Source organism: Silene latifolia, chromosome 1, assembly GCF_048544455.1.
Source record: "Silene latifolia isolate original U9 population chromosome 1, ASM4854445v1, whole genome shotgun sequence".
Classification (NCBI taxonomy): Eukaryota; Viridiplantae; Streptophyta; class Magnoliopsida; order Caryophyllales; family Caryophyllaceae; genus Silene; species Silene latifolia.
This window is the reverse complement of record NC_133526.1, coordinates 4,469,277-4,494,924: the sequence shown is the minus strand read 5'-3', so window position 1 is coordinate 4,494,924 and position 25,648 is coordinate 4,469,277. Positions and strand designations below refer to the sequence as shown.

At 36.3% G+C, this 25,648-nt stretch overlaps 2 protein-coding genes across 3 annotated transcripts; both read left to right on the top strand.

Annotated features, from left to right (window-relative positions):
* Window positions 1-6,727: 6,727 nt before the first annotated feature.
* LOC141594486 (LIMR family protein At5g01460-like) lies at window positions 6,728-15,885 on the top strand. The gene is made up of 14 exons (XM_074414503.1): window positions 6,728-7,367; window positions 8,020-8,105; window positions 9,445-9,557; window positions 9,703-9,813; window positions 10,166-10,264; window positions 10,399-10,521; window positions 10,753-10,815; window positions 10,902-10,966; window positions 11,854-11,963; window positions 12,061-12,175; window positions 12,262-12,327; window positions 14,042-14,152; window positions 14,263-14,329; window positions 15,378-15,885. The coding sequence occupies exons 1-14, from the start codon at window positions 7,018-7,020 to the stop codon at window positions 15,423-15,425; spliced, it is 1,527 nt and encodes a 508-aa protein (XP_074270604.1). The 5' UTR covers window positions 6,728-7,017; the 3' UTR covers window positions 15,426-15,885.
* A 787-nt stretch (window positions 15,886-16,672) lies between these two features.
* Window positions 16,673-22,814, top strand: LOC141594353 (protein root UVB sensitive 5). 2 transcript variants are annotated; one of them, XM_074414437.1, is made up of 15 exons: window positions 16,673-16,885; window positions 17,053-17,112; window positions 18,201-18,346; window positions 18,658-18,762; window positions 19,121-19,175; window positions 19,559-19,605; window positions 19,693-19,771; window positions 19,862-19,934; window positions 20,045-20,134; window positions 20,877-20,936; window positions 21,035-21,148; window positions 21,257-21,317; window positions 21,484-21,602; window positions 22,067-22,162; window positions 22,246-22,814. In XM_074414437.1, the coding sequence occupies exons 1-15, from the start codon at window positions 16,746-16,748 to the stop codon at window positions 22,474-22,476; spliced, it is 1,476 nt and encodes a 491-aa protein (XP_074270538.1). In that variant the 5' UTR covers window positions 16,673-16,745; the 3' UTR covers window positions 22,477-22,814. The 2 variants fall into 2 exon arrangements, with proteins under 2 accessions (XP_074270538.1, XP_074270532.1); XM_074414431.1 differs by having other exon boundaries at window positions 22,055-22,162.
* The last annotated feature ends 2,834 nt before the right edge of the window (window positions 22,815-25,648 follow it).

Below are 25,648 nucleotides of genomic sequence, written 5' to 3'. Positions count from 1 at the left end.
CCACTTGCCTTGCATCGGAATGCATACCTCATTGTGTCTCGTTGTGAGTTGAAGGGACGGAGAAGGCCCGTTAATTGCCTTTCATCGGATATTATTAGTTTATCTAGTCCTTTTATATTACGGGTCTTAGTTTAATTAAATGAGCTTACTCGAGGACGAGTAAGGTTTAAGTGTGGGGAGATTTGATGAGTAGTATTTTGGTAGCTTTTACCCCGCGCTTTTACTCTTATTCCGACTCGATTTTGCGTGCTTAAATGTTTAAATAGTTCATTTAATTACTAATTAATAATAATTAGTCGTCTTAGTTATATTTAATATTTAGTCGGGCTTTTATATGATATTAGTATTTAATAGTTTAGTTTTAATTATCGCGAATAAATGTATACTTTTTGTCGGAATTTGGGTTTCACTATGCGATCTTGTAGGTACGAGTTCGTGAGCAAGGTCATAAACCGAGTCGGGTTCGTGAATAATGGAAGGGAAATCGAGACAGAAACCGATAGAATGAAGACGGGTTAAGAGAAGTCTGTGTTAATCAATTGGAGCAAAGTCCAAATAGAGCCAAGTCAACCTTAATAAGCCAAATTCACAACTTGGCTTACTTCTTCAATCACTGTAATCGATCTCCCTTCACCACCATTCACACTACTCGATCAACGGCTCCAATCCGAGCTCCACCATTTTTATCAATCCACCATCTGCACCATTTCACCAATTCGACCACCATTAACCTCCTTCACCATAAACCATAACCAATCCTCCATTTTAGTACCATCAAACCCGACATCAACGATCACCATCAATATCTCCATCAACCCGTCTCCTACCTGCAAATTAAACCGCCCAGCAAAGATTACAAACCGCCACCATTCGTAACCATTTCAAAGATCACCATGAACACCACCACAGTTGGAACCACCTCGTCTCCACCTTCATCTCTGCCTCACCTTCACCACGCACGACCAACCACCATGACCGCCATCACCATTCACCTCCATCAACAATCAACAGCAACAGACTCAACAACCACCTTCATCACCTTCTTCGGCCTCCATCAATTCTCCATCACCAATCAACCATCGCCTCAAATGGCTCGAGCTTAAAGCAAACCGGCTGCCGCCTCACCGGCTCTCAATCCGCAACAATTCAGCAAATGGCTCTCGGGACGGTCAACCGTCTGCCGACACCTTACCGGCTCTAAATCCTATCAATTTCATGTCAAAGTTACAGAGGGTTTTGTGCCGGTTCACAACCGGGCTGGCCGGTGTGCTTACTGAGACCCATGTTCTGCGATTTTTGTGTGTTGTCGTTTTATCCCCTTTTCCCCTTTTTATTGCTTTTGTTTTGTTTTAATTAGGGGATGGTTGTGTCATTTGGTGTGTGTCGATTAGTTTAGTATTAGGTTTATTAATAATATTATTATTATTATATTATTATTATCATTAGTTTGTATTACTAATTAAAATAGTATAAAGACTCTTCTACCACACATTACACTACGAATTAGACCATATTAGAAATTAGAATAGAAATTAGATTAGATTATTCTCTCTCATATATTTGTAGAACCCTAGAAAAATATTTCTCCTCTCTCAATTTTCCTCTTATTAAAGTTGTAATCTTTCCTTAATTAGACTTTAATTACTCATCAAATTAGTTTAGATTTAGTCATAGTCTTAGTATTTTGGGTTGTATTTGAAGATTGGAAGAAATTCATTCTTCCATTATTGTCCAAGATTGTTACTTTCCTCTTTGTTGGTAAAATTCTCATCTTTTATTTACATTATTTTCGTTTGTTTACATTTCTTATGTTGTTTAATTGTTATTCATCAAAAGTTCCCATCTTTATCATATTTACAATGTTTACTTGTGTTTTGTTGTAATTTGTTGTTAATTTCTCACCCATGAACATGAGTGAGTAGTCTAATCTAGGGTCTAGGGGGAATTTGGGTAATTAAGGGGATGAATTTGGGTTGCTAACCTTTTGAATTGGGTGATTATGTGGTTTCTACTCTTAATGCATTTGAAGTGTTTGTGGAAATGCCTCAATGAAAATTGGACATTTCATTAACATGTTTGGCTTACCTTGGTGCATTGTGCTATTAGATAGTTTTAGAAGTGCTTATCGATGAGTTTTAATGAAAGTTAGAACATCTCTTTGATGCATTCGATCCGTCTTGGTGCTCATGCTATTGGGTAGTCTTTATGCTTTATTTGTAGCTAGTTCATCTCGATCAAGTGACAACTTATTGAGGAGCTTAAGGTGACTAAGAAATTAGTCTTAAACCCTTGACCACTATTATTACCCTTCTCTTGTTAGACCTTGTTTCTCCCCCTAATTGCCCTTTGTGAACCCAAAGACCTTAGCCTTCCCTTATTAATTAAAAACAATTTCATTTAGTTTAAATTTTATACCTTGTTGCATCTTAGTTTTATATTAATCAACATCTTATTTTTATTTGGCTAAACTAAAGACTTAAACAAACCAAGTATCTAACCCCCGCCATCTTTGTGTTCGACACCCGAATAAATACTACTTTTATTTGGTTCTTTATAAATTGTTTTTGGTACCGGAATTGACGGCAAAACCCGGTCATCGTCAGAAGCTTGTCATCGGGAGCACCCAATGACTCGGCTAAATTTAAGCCACGGAATGAATAGGTACCGTGCTTCGCTTCTTCTTGCCGGGGAGGAGGCACTTCCTTGCCAACGGTAGAGGCTGCCTCCTTCCTCTTTCGGATAAGGGGAGATTCCTCCGCATCGGAGTCCCCCTCAGAAGGAATATCAACAACCTCCACCGTCTCCTTTTTAGGAGGGGGGGTGGGAGTTGGAACCGGCGTCGACGCCCTCGCCGCCGAAGACATTGTTTTCCGCGTCCGACGCACAACGCCGCTAACAACCTTCGCCTGAGCCTCCTCCACGCTCAAGCCCTTCAGCCGCTGCTCCATAAGATCACTCGGCGACTTCCTACGGTCGTGGGTTTGAGCCTTGGGATGCAAGTTGGCAACGGTTCCATCTTTGTGCAGCCCCATTCTCCGGAGAATATCCTCAGACAAGCCCGATCCAAAGTGGTCTGCGAAAGAAACAAAGCAAGAGTTAAGTAGAGGAAATAAACCGAAATTCGAGGAGCAAGAGCATTAAGAACGGCGATGGGCCTCACACCGACCCCACTCACCCCGTGCTAGGGCCGGTATGAGGCCGACATGGCAGAGCGGCTCATCCTGAAGGATGATCTGCGTCGGGGGAATCCATCTTTTCGGCACCCCACTCTTGTCCACCTCAAAGAGCCTCATTGCCAGCCTCTCATCCTCCTGGAGATAGACATCGCTGGCATCCATTTTGAGCTTCTTCCGGAAACCCATCTATCGTGCTCGCCCGAGTCTCACACCGCAAGTTAACTCGGTCTTTGGAAAAAAAGCGGCAGCGGATAGTCATCAAGACCTTAACGTACACCCACCGGCCTTGCCGATCCTTGCAAGAAGAAAGTTTGTTGACAGAGACATAACCCGGCTCCATCTCCACACCGCACCATCCGACGCGCCAGAAAATGGTTTGAGATGGTGAAGCCGGCGGAATAAATTCACCGTTGGGGCCTCTCCCTTGAAGAGACAGAGCTAGACAAAGCCGATTATGGTCCTCATAGCCAACGGGTGCAGTTGTGCAACGGCAACGTTCATGGCTCTAATAATGGCCATAACGTGCTCATTCAACTAAAACCGGAGCTCATACTCCAAATGCCGCATATACACGCCGGTGTGGCCCGGTGGAGGGCAACAGACGGCCTGACCCTCCTCGGGGATAACAATTTTGTATCCCCTACCGAAGAAAAAATGGCCCTCGAAAATTTCTCGCCTGAACAATGGCAAGAGCTTATGAGTCAAGCACGGTCGAACGGACCTTACAGCGTCGCCGTGATCCATAACATACCGCCTCCCTTCGTTAGGACGAGGCCTTTCCACTTCATCACCGAAATCATCACCAAAATCACCATAGGAATCGTCATCCTCCCATTCCTCCAAAACCGAGGGTCAACTTCAGGGAGAAGGAGGCCTAGGGCCCCCGACGCAGTTCACTAGGTCCAAGACATGGAAGACATGTTCACAACAAATTATTAGCAAGATAAAAAGAATTTGTTTGTTTACCTCAAAGAAAAACACTCAGGATCAAAGACCGAAGATCGGAAGAAAAGAAAGCCCTTGAAAGTTTAGAGATGAAGATTTTGGGAGAAAATTTTCGAAAATTTGAGGAAATGAAAGTAATGGCCAAAATCACGGAATAACCGCCCTATTTATAGGGAAAAGCCCATGAAGAGGGACAATCGGGCACTGCCCATGAAGCGTCAACCAATCGCCAGCGGACACGTGTCAGACATGCAACCACGGAATGTCAATCGTTGCAACAGTTGAATGTCAATCAATGCTACAGTTACCAAGCGTATTCAACACGCCCATTCACATCTCTTCGCCTGTTCATCTCCCTCAACAAATTCCTAGGCACCTGCTCTCCGCCGGCCACATGATCGACCAAGCCAGGAAGCACGGCCGGGGCAATCAAAAATAACCTAAGACTCTCACCCTGGTCTCGGCCAGCGTCATATTATTTCCCACATCGGATACCCTTTACGCATCCATGTGGAGGGGGGATATATGGTACGGCCTAACAAGAACCACGCCGATGCTTCAGAAGAAGCCGATACCAGAAATTTTGCAAAAATACTTGCGCAGAATATACGCTCAACATACATCGGAGCCCATACCACGGCATAGACTACGGCTGGGGCAAATTGATGGGACATATTTCGCATCACGACCAAGTCAACATATTGAGCAAGGTTAAGGGTATCCACAAAGAAAGTCAACGACTTAGACGGTCTTCTTCGATGGAGCCCATCGACCACCTGGTCTCGGCTGACAACTAGCCACCGGGACACAACCGCGTACTCATATCCAAGACCCTACGAGCCCGCCACAGTCCATCGGCCGAGGGTACAACGGTCTTTTCACCGATAGCCACTTGGCCACTTGGCCACTACGTGACAAAAGGTGAAATGCCTATAAATACTCCTCAACCTTCATTGAGGAGAGGATCCACAAATTGACCTAATAACCACTATTCATCTGGTAATATCTTCCTTATCTCTCTACAATATACTCTTAGCCAAGTTACACCAACTTTTCTCTAAGTTCACTGACTTGAGCGTCGGAGCGAGTACGCTCGGCCAAAGCCGAGCCCTCAGTTTGTTCATCGTTTCAGGAGACTGCAAGGAGGATTCAAGCAAGGACATCATTCTACTAGCTACGAGTGGTAACAAACATCTGCTCTGGAATTACACCCGGAACATAAACAAATAAACAATATGTGTCGTCTATAATGAGATTTTGATGTTGTTTGGCCTAGTTTATGTGAAATAGCTTTTACTTTTTAGAATGAGTTTTTTCATAAACTACTTTTTGAAAAAGTTGTGGTTGTTTGGCCTAACTTTTGTAAAAATAGTTTCTTAACAAATTGATGTGTTTGACCTACTACTGCTTTTTAGTTTTTTTTTTTAGTTTCCATAATCCTAAGAGTTTTTGGGAGAAGTAGAAGCAGAAGCATCAATTTGGTGCTCCTGTTTCTAGTAGTTTTTTATTAACTTCTGACTTTTCAAAAGTAGTTTTTTATCTCCCTAAATTAGAGTGTTTGACCCAACTTCTACTTTTACAATTAGAAAAACACTTAGAAAGCTTCGCCAAACACCCATTTTGTAAGTTAAAAAACACACACATAAAACTCCACATGATACGAAAATTACTCAAAAGAATAAGATTCGTTAGAGTTGCAAAATGAATTAATAAACCTGGACAAAGTCTTTGAGAATCTGGTTGTCGATTTTATATGATTTGAACGGTTTATTGAACTGTCTGATTCATAACGAGAACTTAGTAATTTTTATGTGTTTTTTTTGTGATATAAACGAAACAAGAAAATAAAAGGATATTTGCCTGAGCTAGACCTATAGCTCAACCAATGGTGAATTATAATCAAGACCTATTGATTATAACTCGTGTTAATGTTTGAAAACGCGTCAAACAATAACGGGGTTTGGAACGAAACTCGTCGAACCTTGATGCTTACACAATGTAAACGAAAACTTTGCAAGTTTATTGATAATTCTTGGATGATAAAATAAGGATACAATAGCTCCCTATTTATACTAATCTAGACCGACTCCTAGAGGACTTAGAGCATCCGCAAAGGTGGGGAGGTGCCTCCCCATATGTCCTCTCTCTCTCCTCATATGGGCCTCGTTCATTGTTGCACAAAAAGCCAAAGCTTCCCAACATTTGGGATTTTGTTTTTAGAGGAAAAAAAAAAAAAGTAAAGAAGCATTTTTATTCTTTTGGGGAGGTTCCCAAATTTTTGTGTGAATTGGGAACCCCATTGTTGCATAAATGTAATTATGAAATGGGGAGGGTAAATGAAAAAGTTAGTGGAAAATGAGGTGGACGAATAAGAAAAGGAAAAAGAAGATATGGGGGCAATTTCACTCTGCGGATGCTTTCTTAAAAAACAATCGACTTTCCTAATCTTACTCGACATAAGCTATGGCTAATTTACCTTATTATAATCCTAATACTTTTAGGGAAAATAATTAAAGGAAATAATTAACAAAACCAGATTTTAAGAAAATTGGAAATTTTCCTTATTTAAGTTTTCCTAATTAGTAGTCTATAATGAAGAAATGAGTATGCAGACCAGTATTCAAACAGGCTGTTAACAGACAAAAAAAATTTCAAACTCACTTTCTCTATTATACCCCTCACAGTTCCCTCAAATTACCATCACTCTTTCACGGAACACTCGTAACATCCCCTTCCGCACAAGGACAAAACCGTCATTCCACACATAAAAAAAAAAACACAATACCGTCTCCCTCCTCTTCTCTATCTTCAAACCAAGATCTAACAAACACATTAACACGACTTCCATCATTTTCCCCCAAATCAACAAAATCCCAAACCCTAATTTCCCAAATTAATGGGGGATTTCAATCTCGCATTACTAATCGTAGCAATTATCGTCGTCGTATTAGTATTCGTCTTCAATGTATACTTATTAATCAATTATCAACATCCTGATGATGTTAATCAAGCGTATTTCCCCAAATTCGTCGTCGTTTTGGGGCTTTCTGTTGCTGTTATTTCGATACTTATGCTTCCAGCTGATGTTGCGAATCGGCAAGCGTGTCGTCATGCGCTTTATAATGGCGCTTGTCACTTGACCTTGCCTATGAAGGATTTATGGCTTGTTGTTTATATTGCTGATGCGTTTCTCGTGTTTTTCGTTATTCCGTTCGCGATATTTTACTATGAAGGCGATCAGGATAAGTACGTCCCGCCTGCTGTTTTGTTACCGTTGGTTTTACTTAAGATCGTTGTATGGAGTATGAGTCGTTATTACCGTTGGTCTCACTTATGATCGTTGTATTGAGTATGACTGTATAAGTCATTGTTACGGTCGGTGTCACTTAGGATCGTTGATCGTTGTATAGAGTATGATTTATTATTACCGTTGGTCTCACTTATGATCGTTGTATGGAGTATGAGTTATTATTACCGTTGGTCTCACTTATGATCGTTGTATGGAGTATGAGTCGTTATTACCGTTGGTCTCACTTATCATTGTTTGGAGTATGACTGTATGAGTCATTATTACCGTTGGTGTCACTTGTGATCGTTGATCATTGTTTGGAGTATGACTGTAGGAGTCATTATTAACGTTGGTGTCACTTGTGATCGTTGTACGGAGTATGAGTCATTTTTACCTTTGTTGGTCTGAATGTCTCACTTAAGATCATTGTATGGAGTATGAGTCATTACTATGTAGGGTAGCTAAATGATGATCATGTCGGAGAAGATGATGATTTGGGTCTGTTTTACAGTTGAGACCCGTATGATGGCTTTTTAAGGGGGTGAATTTGATTGAAGCTGTTTTTTTTTTCCTGCAAGTTTGAGGTTGCATTGTTGTTTGTGGTTGTAGGACTGTTGGAAAGCGGGTTAAGAGCGCGATGATTTGGGTTGGGTTGACTGCGGTGATTGTGGCGCTTGTTCTTGGCATTTTGTATGGTAAGTTTATGGATTGGTATTTACTCCCTCTGTGATTTATTTTTGTTTGATAAATTTGAACGGTTGAATCTTTGAGGGATTACTTTTACTCATTTTGGTGTAGACTTCCGTTGTGTAGATTGATTGGGTTTAGATAATGGTTGACTTGGTGTATGTGCAAATGTGCAATTGTTAGGACTTAAGAGAAAGGTAGTTTGTAATTTAACTTGAAGCCCACTAGTAAAAGAACAAAAGGAAGACTCATGAACTCTGGATTTTAGTAGAGATTGCTGTGTCTGATTTTAGTTTGAACTAGTGAATGTTTTATTTTTTTCAGTGATGATGATTTACCGAGTTAGTATGATAAATTGAGTTCATATTATCACGGTGTGGCCAAAGTTTGTAAAGAGTTCATGTACGGTCAAGGTTCAACCTTTCAGAGTCCCAATGTGGCATGGTGTGAGGATTTGGTCAATGGTGTAATGTAACATTTTTGCCTTTCATGATTGGTAATGTGTTATGTTTAAGTTGGATAGAGAGTGCATACTCAATGTTCGAGATCTTTGTACTAATTTCTAGTGATTTGCGAAGGACCTAGTGGAAGAGCTCCTAGAGTTTTGTTGTCTTAATCCTTGAGCTGCTGACTGGTTGGGGGATGAGGTATAGAAATTAGCGGAATAGTGGGCAACTGGCAAGATAACAGAGGAGAATATTTGACTTTTCTGAAAAGCCATTGATCGTCAGTGAGTATACATGTGAGGACTCTTACAAATAGGTCTCTGAGGACTACACGATCAGCTGGACATTTTTTTTTCCTTTAAAACTTGTGAAAATCATTATTTTGGAATGAGTGTCGCTATGAAATTAGGTGGTCTGTTGTGGACCCTGTAAGTTTGATCCCAGCTTTAGATTCTATTAATATTGTGGATTAATCTATTTCAGAATTCCTGTGGCAAAGTATGGTCTAGCTGATAATTGGAATTTGGTCGGGTAGCTTTTTTAAAGATTGAATAATATCTCTACAACAACATCATTACCCCATCGCCACAATGGCTTCCGCAAATTGTGGGGTAAGGGGGTCGGATGTACGTGAGTCTTAGTGTCTTACCCTTGTGTTAGCAACACAAAGAGACTGTTTCCGAATGACCCAAGATGAAAATTGGGTCGAAAACTACATCGAATGTCTAGTACTTACACAATAGAAAGAAGCGCAGTTACTTTAGTGAGCCATTTTGCCTTACTCCATCAAAATGGCTCATCACTTCTAATTTTGTTATTATAGTGTGGAATAGTCTTATTTGCTAGATCTACTATTTCTAATTTACTAAATAGTGCTCACATCACTTCCAATTTTGTTCAGGGCTGATTGGTAAGGTGGACTTCACAGTAAGGCATCTTTCTTCTAATACTACAGCATTCCCAAGTTCGTGGAGCTTCACTAGTGGTCAGCCATGCATTGACAATGCACGCCAGGTTAGGGAAATAAACAAGTATTAATGTCATGTGATTTCGAATGCAGCTTAACATGCAAATTTTCTAGGGTGGGAATACTTCTTTTTACCCATTAATGTTGTATCAACATTATTTCTAATTTTCCTTCTGCTATTTTTCTTTTTAGTGTTCGGCATACTTAGCTAGTGCTAAGTCAGAAACTACATGGACTATGCGAACAACATTCCCAGAATATATTGTTGCCCTAGCAACCATTGCTGGTTCTGTGCTTTTCACGGTATGATGTCCCCTTTCTCAATGATATTTTGCTTTTACTACAAGTCTTATATAAAAGTTCTATTTTTATGTTGGATATATTTTGAGGAACAATATCTTGTTGGGAGGCATTTGAGCTAAGTTTTACAGTTATTGCCCTCTCATCTTCTGGAATGCCAGTAGTATGCATGGAAATATGTCTATGCCTCGCTGTTAAAAATTTTCCTCCGTCTCTTAAGCCTCATTTATTTTGAAATGCTAATTACAGTTGGAAATCTTTTTTGTTTTCAGATTGTTTTAAAAGAGATAATAATCTGAATATTCGCTGGTGCATTTTATGACTTGCCTTTTTTTTGTGTGTGTGTCCCAAATAGATATTTGGTGGTGTTGGAATTGCTTCTCTACCACTGAGTCTCTTATTTGCCTTCATCAGGCGACCAAAGGCTGTCATAACTCGGTCACAATATATTAAGGTAACCTTCACTTATTAACTACTTAATGGGTAATCTTAACAATTGGAGAACCATCTGCCACCATAACATATGTGTTGTAAAAGTATCCCTGTGCGATATTTCTGCTCAGCTAATTTCCTGCTACTGGTCATTAGGAAGCTACCGAGCTTGGTAAAAAGGCAAAGGATTTGAAGAAAGCTGCTGATGCTCTTCGTCAGGAAGAAAAGGGAGGTAGCAAGGGTAGAAAATGGCGTAAAAATGTGAAAGCTGTGGAGAAGGTTAGTCACATACTCGCATGTCTTTTGTGAAATTCATTATTGGTACTTTTACCTCCCTTCTTACTTCTTAGTACTCACTATACATGATGTGATGGGATGTGCCGAGCTGCTGATGTACCTATTTTTTTTCATAGGCAGGCACTTTGCTATTTTTCCTGTGTAACATTCCCTTAAACTAAAATAGCGGAAAAAGTAACCTCATTTATCCCTATGCTTTTCTGTGCACCTTAGGAGTTGCATTTGCTGGAAGAAGATGTAAAGGCTTTGGAAGAAATGTATCCTCAAGGTGAAAAGGTGGGACACGTGATTCTGTGTTTTGATTTGTATAACAATTGTGTGTACGGATATGTCACTGATATTTCTCCCACTGCTGCATGCAGGCTGAGACTGCATGGGCTCTAACTGTACTCGGATACTTGGCAAAACTCATATTGGGAGTCTTAGGGTGGGCACCCATCTTATTGAATTTTTACTGTTGCTTCTTGTTTTAATTGATGTTCTTGTGCTTGCTGTCTTTACTTCTTTTAGCTACCATATCAATGTTGTGCCCTTTTTTTGGTTAAATACTTAAAATTATGTTTGTTTTGTCCCCTGTTATCTGGAGGGTATCCAGGTTACTATGTATGGAGAAACAAATAGTCATGTCATATAATGAGAACATTGTCTATGGCTGATTAGCTGAAAAGACTGTATTGTCAGTAACAGAAGCGTTTCCTTTTATAAATTATTTTTCTGTATGCTTTGTGGTTGAATAACTTCAGGGAAGACAGAGGACGAGAAAGTCATTTTCTTAAATGCAGTGACTATCACATCTAAAATTGTACCAGTTGAGAATAACTGACATAGACCAAAGGGATGCCAAATAACCTATTCAATTTATATATGGACAGTTGGGCTACTTAATTTAGGAATGGTCCAATGAGCTTGATAAACAATAATAATCTAATGGTTGGAACAATACCAACCAACAGTTAGAGATGTTCTTTATGCATGGTCAAATTAATTTGACTAGAAATTACACCTAAAGCCCTAGTATGATGTGAGTTCATAAGTTCTTAATTTTCCCTGAAATAAGGAGTCAACTTGTTACTTTACCAATTTGTTACTAAGCTTACTATGAAAATTGTTGTTTTGATGCATTGGCTATCAACAGCTTTAGCTTATCTGATAAGAAATGGGTTTTATTCCAAAGTACTGTCTAAATATTGCGCCTCTCTGATTCACTCTTTTTTAGGTTGATTGTTTCAGTGGCTTTGATAGCACATATTGTGATAAAATGTTTTTTTAGACATTACGCCATTTCTCTGATTTGAGTTTTCTGCTATTTTTTAGGTTGATTGTTTCAGTGGCTTGGATAGCACATATTGTGATATATCTGATAATTAGGCCTCCACTATCTCCTTTCTTGAACTACGTCTTCATTAAGTTGGATGATGTTTGGGGTGAGTTCTTTAGAACATTGTGAATTTGTGATTGCTTCTATAACTTTGGTTTGGTTTCTTTGGATCATTATTTTACATGTTTCTCTTTCTGTGCTAGGCCTACTTGGTACTGCAGCATTTGCTTTCTTCTGCTTTTATCTTCTTATAGCAGTTGTTGCTGGAGCAACTATGCTTGGTCTGAAATTAGTTTTCATAACAATCCATCCAATGAAGTAAGGAACTTGAGGATACTTATCCTGTTTATCTCTGGGTAACAGTTATTATGTTTTACTTATTTACTTGCTTTCCATGTTTACAGATGGGGAGCAACTCTCATGAATTCCTTCCTGTTCAATGTTGGTCTGATTCTTCTTTGCTCGATAAGGTATGTATCGTAAACCTTCATTTGTTTAATATAATTTTTTTTATCCAACTCTGTCTCGTGAAACATGGTACTGTTGAAAACATAGATTACAGAACTTGAGACAAGGCTGTTTCTCTGAGGACTTTTCTGTATGTTTTAACCAAATTAGTCTGTTTGGCTCGACTGGTTTTATTTATTGGTTGAGTCTTTAAATGAGTAAATCCAGCTCCGTTTTCTGCAATGCATATCAGGCATGAAACGTTTAATTGGTTTGAAGGATCATAATATCTTTTCCTCAAATAATGTGGTAAATTTATTGGCATCGTTGAAATACTCTCTGATATGAAGCTTGCTCTTTGCTTCCATTGTATTGGTTGATTCACTAAACCTTGTTGTTTGGAATTTTGATTCTGCTGTCAATTTGAGTGTCTTGTCGTTTGATTTTATTTTAATTTTTAAATTCAAAAAACCTCTACTTTTTGTCTCACATCTTTTGCTTGTTCTGATGCTCTCTACTAGTTGGAGTACTGTTTTAGTGTTTTATTGCCGTAAGAGGTCGTGTGAATAAGTCCCAGAGTTGATCCTCTTTAGAGTTAGATTAAATACCCTCCATCCCGGTCTATATCAACCCGTTTGAATGTGGTGGATAAATGATGCCTACTTGGACCAATTTGTTTTCTCTTTTTCACAATGTATGAGGCCCATTCCACCCTCCTTTCATAATTTTATTCGCATTTTGAGGCGTGCGTTCACCCATGGACGGTTCGAAAGGATGATTTATGTCAGCCGACCCCAAATCATTTTTGGGATTAAGGCTCTGATGTTGTTGTTGATGGGCTGCTCCTTTCATAATTTTTTTTAATACATGTGGATTTTTAGTATTTGATGTTATTTGACATATTTAGTGCTTTTATTTAATTTTTTTTGTTTTTTGTTATTCTCGGATTTATTACACCTTTTTATCAACAACTTTCTTATATATTTTACTTGGTTCACTTTTAAGGTATTCGGACCACTTAAATTTTACTTCGGTTTTTAAAAGCATTTTAATCTTTATTCCCGATTTAAATTTTAAGTTTTTATAAAAGAAATTCGGACTTCGATTTTAAAAACTATAAGTTTACCTTGATTTCTGTATTATGTTTCACTCCCCTTTTGTTTTTCACTTTTCCTTTGCTATTTTTTTGTTGGCATTTTGAGGTGTGCGTTCACCCATGGACGGTTCTAAAAGATGATTCATGTCAGCCGACTCCAAAGTCCAAATCATTTTGGGATTAAGGCTATGTTGTTGCTGTTGTTGTTGTTGTTGTTGTTGTTGTTGGTTTAAGGGCTGCTCCCTCAACCAAAGTATCAAAGACTTTCCAGGCTTGCTCCTCTTACATGACCTTAAAAAAAGCTTTCAGTAGCGCCTTTCAGTAGTTGTAGGCTTGTAGCTGTGGTTAGGGCTTTACTTCTTCACAATATGCAATAGTAACTTCTTTTAAAACACGGTGATATGAAAATAGTTATTTTGACAAATCGAACATGGCAATTATATATTATATCTCCATATTTTTGGAGAATTAATGGCTAACATTAACATTTGTGTCCACAAAGTCCAATGGGGAAACAATTTTGGGACTGATATAGTGTTTTTTTCCAATATTAGCTTTTTTTTTTCTTGATCATAAACCTTTGGCTGTTTTAATGACTTTACTTCAGCATCTGATCTTGGTGCTTCTGTTGGGTATTTCAGTGTAATTCAATTCTGCTCCAGTGCATTTGCTTTTTATGCACAAGCAACTGCTGCTGAGGAAATTTTTGGCCATACGCTGCAGTCTCTTCGCGGGATCAAGTACTTATACAAGTTAGTTAAATTTATTCTCTTTTACGTATTTAATTCCGTTTTAAGATTTATTGAAATACTTAATCCCGTTTAAGATCTATTGAAATACTTACATTCTTTGTCATTTGCAGGTATAATGTATTCCAAATTGGATTTGTTGCATTTGCCTTGTTGACATTCGTCTATTATGCAGCCTTTGTAAGTTCACCAAATCCTCATCCTCATCCTTCACCCCTTTTTTTGAAGATGAAGTAGTAGTTGAGTAGTTCAGAGGGTCTTACTTGTGTGAAATCAACTCGTTAATCCTATGATTAACGAAATAGAAAATGGGTTGGTCTCACTCACGTGTGAGAGCATCTCATACAAGACTGACTATTTTGAAAGAGTGGGTTAGCAACATCCCTTTTATTGAGGCTTGCCAATACATTTTATACTCCCTCCTATTCACTGTTTTCTTCCCTATTTCCTAAAACGGATTATTCATGTTTTCTTCCCTTTTCTTATTTTGGAAACTTTTCCTCTTATTTTATTCATCCCTTTCTCCTATCACCAAACCCCATTCAACTCTTTTACCCATATTTTATTACTTTTCTTAATGTTTTGGCCCCACAATTCCTTATTTAATTCGTAATTATTCATCTCTCTCTCCTATCACCAACCTCACCAAACTCTTTTACTCTTATTTTATTTCTCGCCTTAATACGTGCCCACAAACAAAGGGAAGAAAACCATGAATAGGAGGGAGTACTAATCTTGAAGATAAAGATGAAATAGAGCCTGTGAAACCTCTAAAATTTACCACCTCCAATCCTCCATCCTCCCATTTTTTGTTTTAACTTTGGTGGTCCCCATTGTCAACTTTGACTGTTAATTTCGTTAATTATATGAAATTATATAAGGTAAACTTTGTCATATTTGATTATAAATTATTAACTTGTTTCATATTACCATTGAAGTTGGTAGCGATTGTATATTATAGACAAGTTATCGGTTAAACCGTTAAAGTTGACATCAATTTATCATCAAAATCGAATACTAGATGGGGAAAGTATAAATTGGAAGGGTATGAGTATATGAGATGGTCTGACATGTGAAATTGTGCACCAGCCTATTAACCCTATAGCTCAATGAAGTTTTGGTTTATTCTGCACGTGTAAGACCGTCTCTTACAAAACTCATAATTATAGATTTGTAACCTTCGTATTGTTGAGGCTTTACCTCATCAGTGTATTCTGTCATGTTTTAGGGTTGGCGGAGAAAGAAGCCTTCCGGCAGGTTCCAACTGTCATCTTGATTATACATTTGGATGTAACCAGCCACATGAAGCCATTGGTGTTGCATACATTACAGGCTGATTGATCCAGTGTAGACACACCGAGACTCAAAAAAAAAAAAATGGTTCATTTTGAGCCAGTCAGCGAGAGTGATTGTCTTACGTCCTGTTGTTTTGTTTTATTTTTTCATTGTATGTATCGTTGTTTGATTTATGTGATTTTCTAGTGTAGGACGTGTAGAGAGACTCTCGGGACATAACAGAGGGGGAGGGGATCAAATTGAGAGCTTATTGTAATATAATTGCTGGGGAGAGAAACAGATTATTAACCGGTTTGAGTTAAGTTCCTTTGTTCTTTGGCTCTATAATTATGTATCAAAGCGATATCGCTATTTGTTACTACAATCTATTTAAAGTTAATATGGTGAGATTGATCACCCCTTACATGGGTAATTGCACAGGCATCCCGCCGTTTGTTTCACTTGCGAAATTTTGTCGGTTGTATGTTGCATCTTTGTGTTGGTGAAGGACTTGGCAACAGTTGAACTTAACATTGATAGACATGGTGAACTTCTGAAGAGAATTGTTTATATTGAGTTGGGTACTACTACTAATCTGGAATTCGTCATTATTCGATCTTTTCTATTGGTGTTTAGGAGGAGCCTCAGACGGTATACAAGTAATTTAGAATGAACCAAAATTAAGCGAATGAACGAAACAAACTTAATCGAACGAAACAAAATTAATCGACAAAAAACAGACCAATTAAACTTAATCGACAAACAAATCAATTAAACTAATCGAATTAAGACATTACTAACAACAAACAAGACCGATTTAATCTGGAAAATAATAAAAAAAAATATTAGTAATCAAATTAAAACTAATCAAATTATCCATAAAAATAGGTCAAGTGAGAGTTCCACGGCTTTTGAGTTTTGTTTTAAAAATTAAGATTTTACAATAAAGTTTCTGAGTTCATTTACTTAAACATTAAATTCAAAAACATTATATAATAAGTCTAGTTAAATTTAAGTTTTGACGGAAAAAAAAAATTAAAATCAAACTTATAATAAACTATAATAAACTCAGAAAAAAATACACAAATACTCAAAAAACAAGTAAAGTTTGAGGTCATGAGCTAAAAAAAAATACACATATTTAAAAACAAATAAATAGATTTCAAAAAAAAAAAAAAAACACAAATAAATAAATCTAAAATAGTACGTGATCCGGATGTATGTTCTTTTTTCTCGAGTTTGACATCCAAACCCGACAATTGTATGTCAAGCTGTGATCATTCCAACAAAACAGGATTATCAACATCATTCAGAGCTAAAAATGTTTGGCATCCTGCAATGCTCAGTGTCACCCTTCAATTGTTCTATCAACAACAGTTTCTTTCTCCAAAGAACTCCCAATTTTCATTGTTGCTGCCTTTCCTCTAAATTCCCAGAAAATCAAGACAATTCCCTTGATGGGTACCTTACTAAATTACTACTCGTATTACCACATACTTAAAAGACGGTCTTAAACAAGACCAACTGTATATCTTTATACGAGTGTCCACATAATGCTACCTGGGTCCTAATTACTCTTTTTTTCTTTTTTTTTTTTTTGATCTGATCAAATGGGTTTTAATTTGCAGGGAAAAGGGTTCATCCCCTTTGATTTTGGTGGAGAGATACAGCAATGGCACTGCAAAAAGGTCAGTTCTTTGGTTTCAGATATTCTGTACTGTAATTCTGTAAATGTTGATTATTTTAGCCTATGAAATATTGAGACTGTGTGTAATTGTGTTGGTTATTGGAACTTTTTATGGGTGTTTTCTGTTTATTAAGTTGGGATTAGTTAGATGTTTTGCAATATGGTATGCATTATGTGATACGGAGTACATTTTGTTTTCAAATAAGCAGTGGTGAAAGCAGAACTTTGGGTTTTGGTGTCTGGTTGAAAATTGGAAAGTTGAACTAATCACAAAATTACTCCCTCCGTCTCATTCATTTGTTTACCTTTGATTAAAATACCTCAACTGATTGAGACAAAGGGAGTATTTAGCTTCCCTAGTCCTTCGTTGTAGATCACCGGTGTCTAACCGTGTATAAGTTGGTTTTGCTTAACTTCTCCTAAGTTAAGTAACCATAATTAAGCAATTGAGTAAAGAACTGCTTAACACTGAAGAAAGATGCACAAAATTAAGTGAAGTTCAGTACAAGTTTAGCAAAAGGATAGCCAAATTAAGCATTTATCGACTTCTGTTTTGGTGATCAAGTTGTATTCTTTGGAGTTAGCTCTTTCCTCCCCCTCCCTCTTCTTGCCCTTGACTATAAGCATTCCCATATGGTGTAGACTGTCTTACGATTCTGGTGGCGTGACCACATTGTCCTTGCCTTTAACTATAAGCATTCCCATATGGTGTAGTGTGTCTTTAGATTCTGGTGGCTTGACCATCGAAAACAGAATTTAATTGGTTCATGACTATAAATAGCAAAATTGGTCATTTGCTGTGTCTAATAATGTTCCGTCTTATACCAATTTCATTTTCACTGTTGGTAGTTCATGTAAAAAGGGAGTAATCCTGTCATAGTCAATACGGATTTTTACTACTACTGTATTTTATTGAAGCCCGACTATAAAATTAAAGAGATATTCACTTAATCTCTTAAAACTTGCCTCGTAAACTTCAATGAAACCAAACATGGGGCAATGTCCAAGTTTTCCTCTTTTTTATTTTGAGAAATATTCTCATTTTCGAATGTCTTCATAATCCTGTCTTTCTGAGTGGCATGAAAGCAGGTATGTTTGGGGTGAAGAGTTCAGTAAGCAAACACTTATTGACCAGCAAAGTGTCGACGATAAGCTGCGCACCCCAGATTATGCAACCAACTTACAATGGCTTCCCGATGACATCAAAGATTTTATTTTGCCCGCTGGATTTCCAGGTCAGAATAGTCACTTGATCTTTTTAACTCATCAATAGTTACTTTAGTATGAATTTCTATCTTGTGAGCACCAGAAGAATTCTTTAGTTCCCCGGGGATATCAAGTCATCGTACATCATAACAAAAAATATACGCCATTTTCTAATTTTATTAAAATTTCCTTATGGGAATATTCCCTTATTTTTACATTTCTACTCTTCTCACTTCTTAGATATCTGATGATGTGGTAGGTAGCGTGTACTGCAGATTTTTTTTTCATTACCAATCTATGTGATTCTAGTCCATCTATAAGTTCCTTTTACCGCTTGCAGGATCAGTATCCGATGATTACTTGGAATATATGTTATGGCAGTTCCCTACCAATGTCACTGGATGGATGTGTCATGCTTTGGTTACGTCAAGCCTCCTCAAGGCATGTGTCTCAAGCAGCCAATTTTTCTCTTCCTACTTTACTTTATTCGCTGTTCATTCTCTTTGTTCTGTATCCTTTAGAATCACAGAAACAGTTCGTAGTTATAAAATGTGCAGACCAATTCCCATTCTCTTTCCATTATGCTACCACACTAAATATTGATAACCCACAAATTTTACTTCTAATGCCGTCATTTTATTTTGCTTATCATATTTTGCGATAGTATTTTAAACGTTCAGGTTCAGAAAGCACGAGACTAAATCTTGTGTTCAGCCAGCAATATTACTTTTTTTTTTTTTTTTTTTAAATACGTTTCTCTGAGGTTTAGTTACAATGAACAAATCTTTTAAAATTTCAGGCAGTTGGAGTTGGTTCATTCTCAGGAAGCGCAGCTGCAGCTTCTGCGGCAGCAATAAGGTGATTGCCAAAACTTGCAATTGTTATTTATGTTCCTGAGAGACGTCTCACTTATGTTCTCTACTGCCATTTCTGTGAAACAATTAAAAAGAGCAGTTAGCAACCAAGAGAGGGCCTTAGATACTAATGTGAGATATACTATTTCACAAGTTGATCCATATCAAACTAATAAATGTACTCCGTACTATATATGAAGTGCGCGCTCAGAAAATTTATTTGAGACTATCTTGTTTCATTATTTGTATGTAACGGGAGAGGGATAATTGGAAATCGGAAATCAAACTTTGAATTATTAGGTTTGTCCGATATATTTCCGTATGTAAAAACGGGAAGTGGTAAATTTTTAACTTTGATTGGACTCGAGCTGCTTTCTCCATCCACAGATGGGTCTCAAAGGATGGCATTGGAGCTGTTGGACGACTAATCATTGGTCTGGAGTTACAGAAATAGCTCAAGTAAATATTTGCTTGTCACATCATCAATACTACTAAAACATTTATATTGTTCATTTATTCAGGTGGGCGTTTTGGAAGTTTGTTTGATGATGATCCAAAACAATGGCGAATGTATGCTGACTTCATTGGCAGTGCTGGAAGGTGACTGATTATCAGCTATACTTATTTATTCCTAAATTTGTTTGTGGTTGAATATTCCAGGCATAATCACTTTTCTTGTATCTTTTTCAGTATCTTTGATCTAACTACTCCGATATATCCTACATTGTTCCTGCCACTTGCATCTCTCGGAAACCTTTCCAAGGTGCCTCATTTCTCATATCCCTGCTCTTCACACCATATTTCCGATCTCCTTTATGCTACAATGTTTTTGCTTGATAAATAACTCTGTAAAGTAATTTGGTCCATCAATAGGCTGTTGCTAGAGGCCTGAAAGATCCTTCTAACCGAGTAATTCAGAATCATTTTGCGGTCTTCGGAAATCTTGGAGAGATAGCAGCAAAGGTCTGTACTAAAACTAAGCTTACAGCATTCGATATATCGACCATTTTTATATTGTTTTAGATTTTTTGGTGCATCAGCTTATAATGTTTCTTCTCACTGTAGAATAAAACTCGTTACTTTGTTGATTTATAATACTTGACACTCATGCTTGACAGAAGATAAATTTTATCGTTCACTACAACATTACATCATTGTCTTAATGGCCTCCACCTGTGACGAGAATGCCGGATAAGGGGGGTGCGGATCTAAGGAACCTGACCCCTGTGTTAAAAACACAGAGAATGGTTCTGAATGACTCATAATAAACATTGCATCGTAAAATGCATGTGGTTTGCTACATCAAGATACAGGAAAAATTGAGCGTTTAGTAAGCCTATTGTTTTTATCCTCCCACAATAATGTTCGATAAACTTTAGTTTCGTTAACAAGGTTGTCGGTGATTAAGGACATCAACTAGAGACAACTAGAACCTCTCTATTTATCAGAGGCTGTCCAGTTTGCTGTTGATCAAGCACCTTTAGAACGTAGGCTAACTCGGTTATAATGTCATTAAGAAAGGTCATTACGCTTTGCTGGCTGTAATACCACCCTACTTTTCAAACGTTTGAGTTTCAGAGAGTCCTAATAGCTTGATAGTCTGTTGATTGTATTTGTTTGCCTTCAGTATATTCTTGAGTCTTGTCTCAGATGAAGTTTAAAGTGAAAATAAATATTTTATGTCGTCTTATCTCATGTACTGCAGGAGGAAGTATGGGAAGTGACTGCTCAACTTTTTGGACTTGGTTTGGGAATATTAATTCTGGTAAAGTTACATTATGCATTTATGCGTGAATCTAGATTTGATTCTGAAGTGAAATTTTCCTCTTGACTGACTGTTGTGATACATCGTACTGGTTAAAGGATGCTCCAGGCATAGTGACATCATATCCTGCCTTGGTAACAACATGGTTGGGACTGCGCCTTTTACATCTATGGTTACGTTATCAGTCGCTTTCGGTGTTAAAATTCAATACAGTAAGAAAATCCGACATTTCTAATTTTCTACCTCATAAGGAAAACTGACTGCTTTGCTGTTTGTATTAGTCCTGATTCCTGAACCTCTTTTCTCGAGTTATTTAACAGATAAATCTCAAACGTGCTCGTATTTTGGCCAAAGCTCATGTCTTGCATTCTCAAGTTCCTGGTTAAGCCCTGTTCTCTGATTACTTCTTTTCATTTTGTCTCAACAAGCCCTCACCCCAACCCAAAGCTTCTATTTGTAGAGCTTTCGTTTGTTGTCTGCCTTCTTTTTTTTGGTGAAATATTTGCCTTCCTCCTTGACACAAACCACCTGGCTTCTCACATCGCAGGGTGTATCGATTGCAATAAAGACGAACAAATTTTATCCTGGCAAAGGTTTCTTCAACCACGAATCTTGTTTGGAGTTCCTCTAGATCAGCTGGTTGGTGGCGAGACGTCAGCTACCATGGTAATAACTAAGCACTTCCTCGCTTTAAATTTACAAAATCTGTAATAGCTGCAACATATTGGTTTCATTTCTGTGATTTATGAACGACTGACACTCTGACAGACTCGAGAGAGGGTAAATCCTAAGATTTTACCCGTAAACAGTGAGTCTTGTATGGGATATTCTCATTACTCTCATGTGAAAGACTGCCTCATAAATTTGTCTTCTAAAAAAATTGTTCAAAAATTCAATGTTGCGTACTACTTATAACAGGCGTGCTACAATCGAAGAAGCATTGGCCTAAACTAAGGTGAAGTTCTGGGTACCATACTACCATAGGTCCTAAGTTCGTATAACACTCCCCTCGACTGGCCAGATACTTGCTATTCGCTTCAATCCAGTAACTCTTGTTCATAAAATATAATTTTAGACAGAACTCAGAATCGATTATAAATATAATTACATGATTTCAGGCTTCTGCACAGGTGAAGAAATTTTTTAATCTGTATACAAAGGAAAAATATATCCTGGTAGCACAGCAATGGGAAAGAAGGGACTTTGAGGTTTGGGTTTCTTTCAAGGTATAAAACTTGCTGAAATTTTTCAGAACGCCCGACTCTAGATTTCTAAGGTTCGGCTAATACACTGTTTTATCTGTTTACAGGCGGGAGCTACAAGCTTATCAGCCTTGCAAAGTGTATGGCAGGCATATTGGCTGTACGAAAATTGGGATAGCTCATTAGATTTGACTAAAGCACTCGAGGACAGCTTATCGTGCATGGAGGGCAGATTCGACAATTTCATGGAATTGTTAGAAGATGCAGGATGGAATATACACAAGATTAACATAAATGTGTCCAAGGAACCCTACATTGAGCAATTTGATCCGAGCTGAACCATTAGTTACTCAATGATCAGTGATCACCATATGTGTCGATAAGGACGGCTAGATGAAATGAAGATGGCAGAGTACATACTATTGTAACAAGGCTATAATTAGATGCATGATTGATGATGGTTGCGAGGAGATTGGTGATTAGGTGACGGACATCCATTACAAGTCGCTTAACTAAAGTTATTACTAGGAACAGGTTTTATGTTGGTTAATCTTTGGGATTAATTGTTTAAAAACCGCCTTTTAAGTACCTTGTTTATTGGATTACTTATTTGAGTATGTTTATTGTTGTAAATAAAACACCACCTCTAATTATAATTTCCAGAGGATATTATATCTCCAAATTCACTTTTAAGCATGGCCTCATTAGTCATTACCTCGCCGTGTGTATTGTGTACCAGTGTACCACTACTCAGTATAGTATCTGGTAAAGCCGTCAATACTAACCCGACCCAAACCAAAAAATAACTTGATCTGATAACACCTAGCCCACAAACAGTCCTTATTCGGAAGTTGGAAAGACTAGATCTGGTAAATTTGACCCGACCCGAGTTTATAGATTGAGGGTTACAACTTTCGGTACTCTCTTAATCCATCCAACCTACAATTTGTTAGTAGGAAGATGGGGTCGTTTGACTTAATCCATCTACTCTCCTCTAACCTTAGAGACGGAGTTGTATTTATAGTAGAGTGGCTTCGAGGGCAAGGTAGAATATTCTAGAATATTCTAATCTCCTAAGATACTAGGTTGAAAGCAGCCCGTGCATTGCACGGGGTAATTAACTTAGTTATAATGAAAAAAAAAATTATAAGGCTTTAATTTTTACATATAACTAGTATTGGTGCCCGGCTTCGCCCGGGCTACCTTTACTTACTATTAATTTTTTTTTATTAAATAAATTACTTAAAGTTGTATAAACCATAAATTTATCATCATTAATATATTTTTTTATGACATATCCTAAAATTACGATGAAATAAATTTTGAGACAAATTCACTACTCCCGCTATTAATAATTTACTCTTATTAATGAAACAATAGTAATAACATTTCACTAATTGCCCGTAACCATTGTTACTTTCACTACTCCCGCCGTAATTATTATTACTGTCACTACTGCCGCATTAATATTGATAATTTCACTACTTCCGCCGTAATTATGGTTACTTTCACTATTGCCGCATTAATATTGATTATTTCACTACTCCCATTGTTTCTACCACTTTCACTAATCTCGCTGATAATATTGTTACTTTTACTATTCAAATGAGTGATTACTATCATATAACTATATCCAATGTTACTACAAATTTTTTCTTTACTGACGAAATTACTTTTACTACTTAGACATGCAATTTTAAGAGGATTATATATTATATAAATATATTACATATATGCATTAAATCGAATCGAAAGAATTAAACAATATTATATATTATGGAATCTAACTTGAATTATTTATAACTTACTTATTATATTTTTGTATGTTAAATAATTAACATCTCTATACATCTAATAAACTATAAAGTTTAATAAAATTGCATAAATTTTAAATTTAATATATAATTTTATGATGATAATAATTAATACCATAAGTGTACATGTTTATACTAATTAATTATTTTATTTTAAGAAAATTGACCATCTTCTAGTCTTCTATAAATATTTAGGAAAATTACCAAGCATCTTCTTTCTTTAATCTCCTTGAAATTGACCATCCTAATTAATTATTTTATTTTAAGGAAATTGACCATCTTAATTAATTATTTTATTTTAAGGAAATTGATCATGTTTTAGTCTCTTATAAATATTTAGGAAAATTACCAAGTTTCTATATAATTTAATTTTATCCCAAACTATATAATATTTGCATTGAGATCCCTTAATCGGGTCCATCACACGGTGCTATTGATTTAAAACTATATAGTATAATTAATTTGTGTAACTTTCTTTAATTACATTGAAATCCCTTGGTTTCTAGAATTAATATATAGTATTGATTAACTGTTTATATATGATTACAATATTTCTTTACATGAAAATAGAAGATAAATACATACACGCCTACCGTTTATCATTTATGTAAGAAATAAGATATTATCACAATATTTTTTGATAATTATCTCTAAATAATTAAGATACAATAAAATAAATAGACACCAAAATATAAAATTTTGGTGTCTACATTGTATATTTTACAGAACACTCGAATCCCCCCTACTACTAAGAGAATCAAAATTCTCTTAGTTTTCCCTCCAAAAAGCATCTAGCTAAATAAGGTAATAAATACAATTTTCTTTCATTACATTATCATCTTTTCAATAAATATATTCTTATAAATAAACTCTAATTTTTAAAATAAATTCATAATTATGATTTTTTCATTAAAATAAAATAAAATTGATATCAATCAATACTATATATTAAATCCAGAAACCAAGGGACTTCTGTGTAATTAAATAAAGTTATACAAATTAATTATACTATATAGTTTTAAATCACTAGCACCGTGTGATGGACCCGATTAAGGGATCTCAATGCAAATATTATATAGTTTGAGTTAAAATTAAATTATATAGAAGGTTGATAATTTTCCTAAATATTTGTAAGAGACTAAAACATGGTCAATTTCCTTAAAATAAAATAATTAATTAAGATGGTCAATTTCCTTAAAAGAAAATAATTAATTAAGATAGTCAATTTTAAGGAGACTAAAATAAAGAAGATGCCTGAAAATTTTCCTAAATATTTATAGAAAACTAGAAGACGATCAATTTTCTTAAAATAAAATAATTAATTAGTATAAACATGTATATGCTATTAGTTATTATCATTATCATTATAAAATTATATATTAAATTTAAAATCTATGCAATTTTATTAAACTTTATAATTTATTAGATATTTAGATGTATAGAGATGTTAATTATTTAACATACAAAAATATAATATAAGTAGGTTATAAATAATTCAAGGTAGATTCCATAATATATAATATTGCATAATTGTTTCGATTTGATTTAATGCATATATGTAATATATTTATATAAATATAGAATCCTCTTAAAATTGCATGCTTAAGTAGTAAAAGTAATTTCCTAAGTAAAGAAAAGAATTGTAGTAATATAGGATATAGTTATATGATAGTAATCACTCATTTGAATAGTAAAA

Excerpts from the sequence above, each read along its gene's own strand:
- LOC141594486 (XM_074414503.1), top strand. The coding sequence starts at position 7,018 with ATGGGGGATTTCAATCTCGCATTACTAATCGTAGCAATTATCGTCGTC. Across the intron at positions 8,106-9,444 it reads TGTTCTTGGCATTTTGTATG|GGCTGATTGGTAAGGTGGAC; the intron begins GTAAGTTTATGG and ends AATTTTGTTCAG. Across the intron at positions 10,967-11,853 it reads CTCATATTGGGAGTCTTAGG|GTTGATTGTTTCAGTGGCTT; the intron begins GTGGGCACCCAT and ends GCTATTTTTTAG.
- LOC141594353 (XM_074414431.1), top strand. The coding sequence starts at position 16,746 with ATGTTTGGCATCCTGCAATGCTCAGTGTCACCCTTCAATTGTTCTATC. Across the intron at positions 20,135-20,876 it reads TTGGAGAGATAGCAGCAAAG|GAGGAAGTATGGGAAGTGAC; the intron begins GTCTGTACTAAA and ends CATGTACTGCAG. Across the intron at positions 20,937-21,034 it reads GTTTGGGAATATTAATTCTG|GATGCTCCAGGCATAGTGAC; the intron begins GTAAAGTTACAT and ends TACTGGTTAAAG.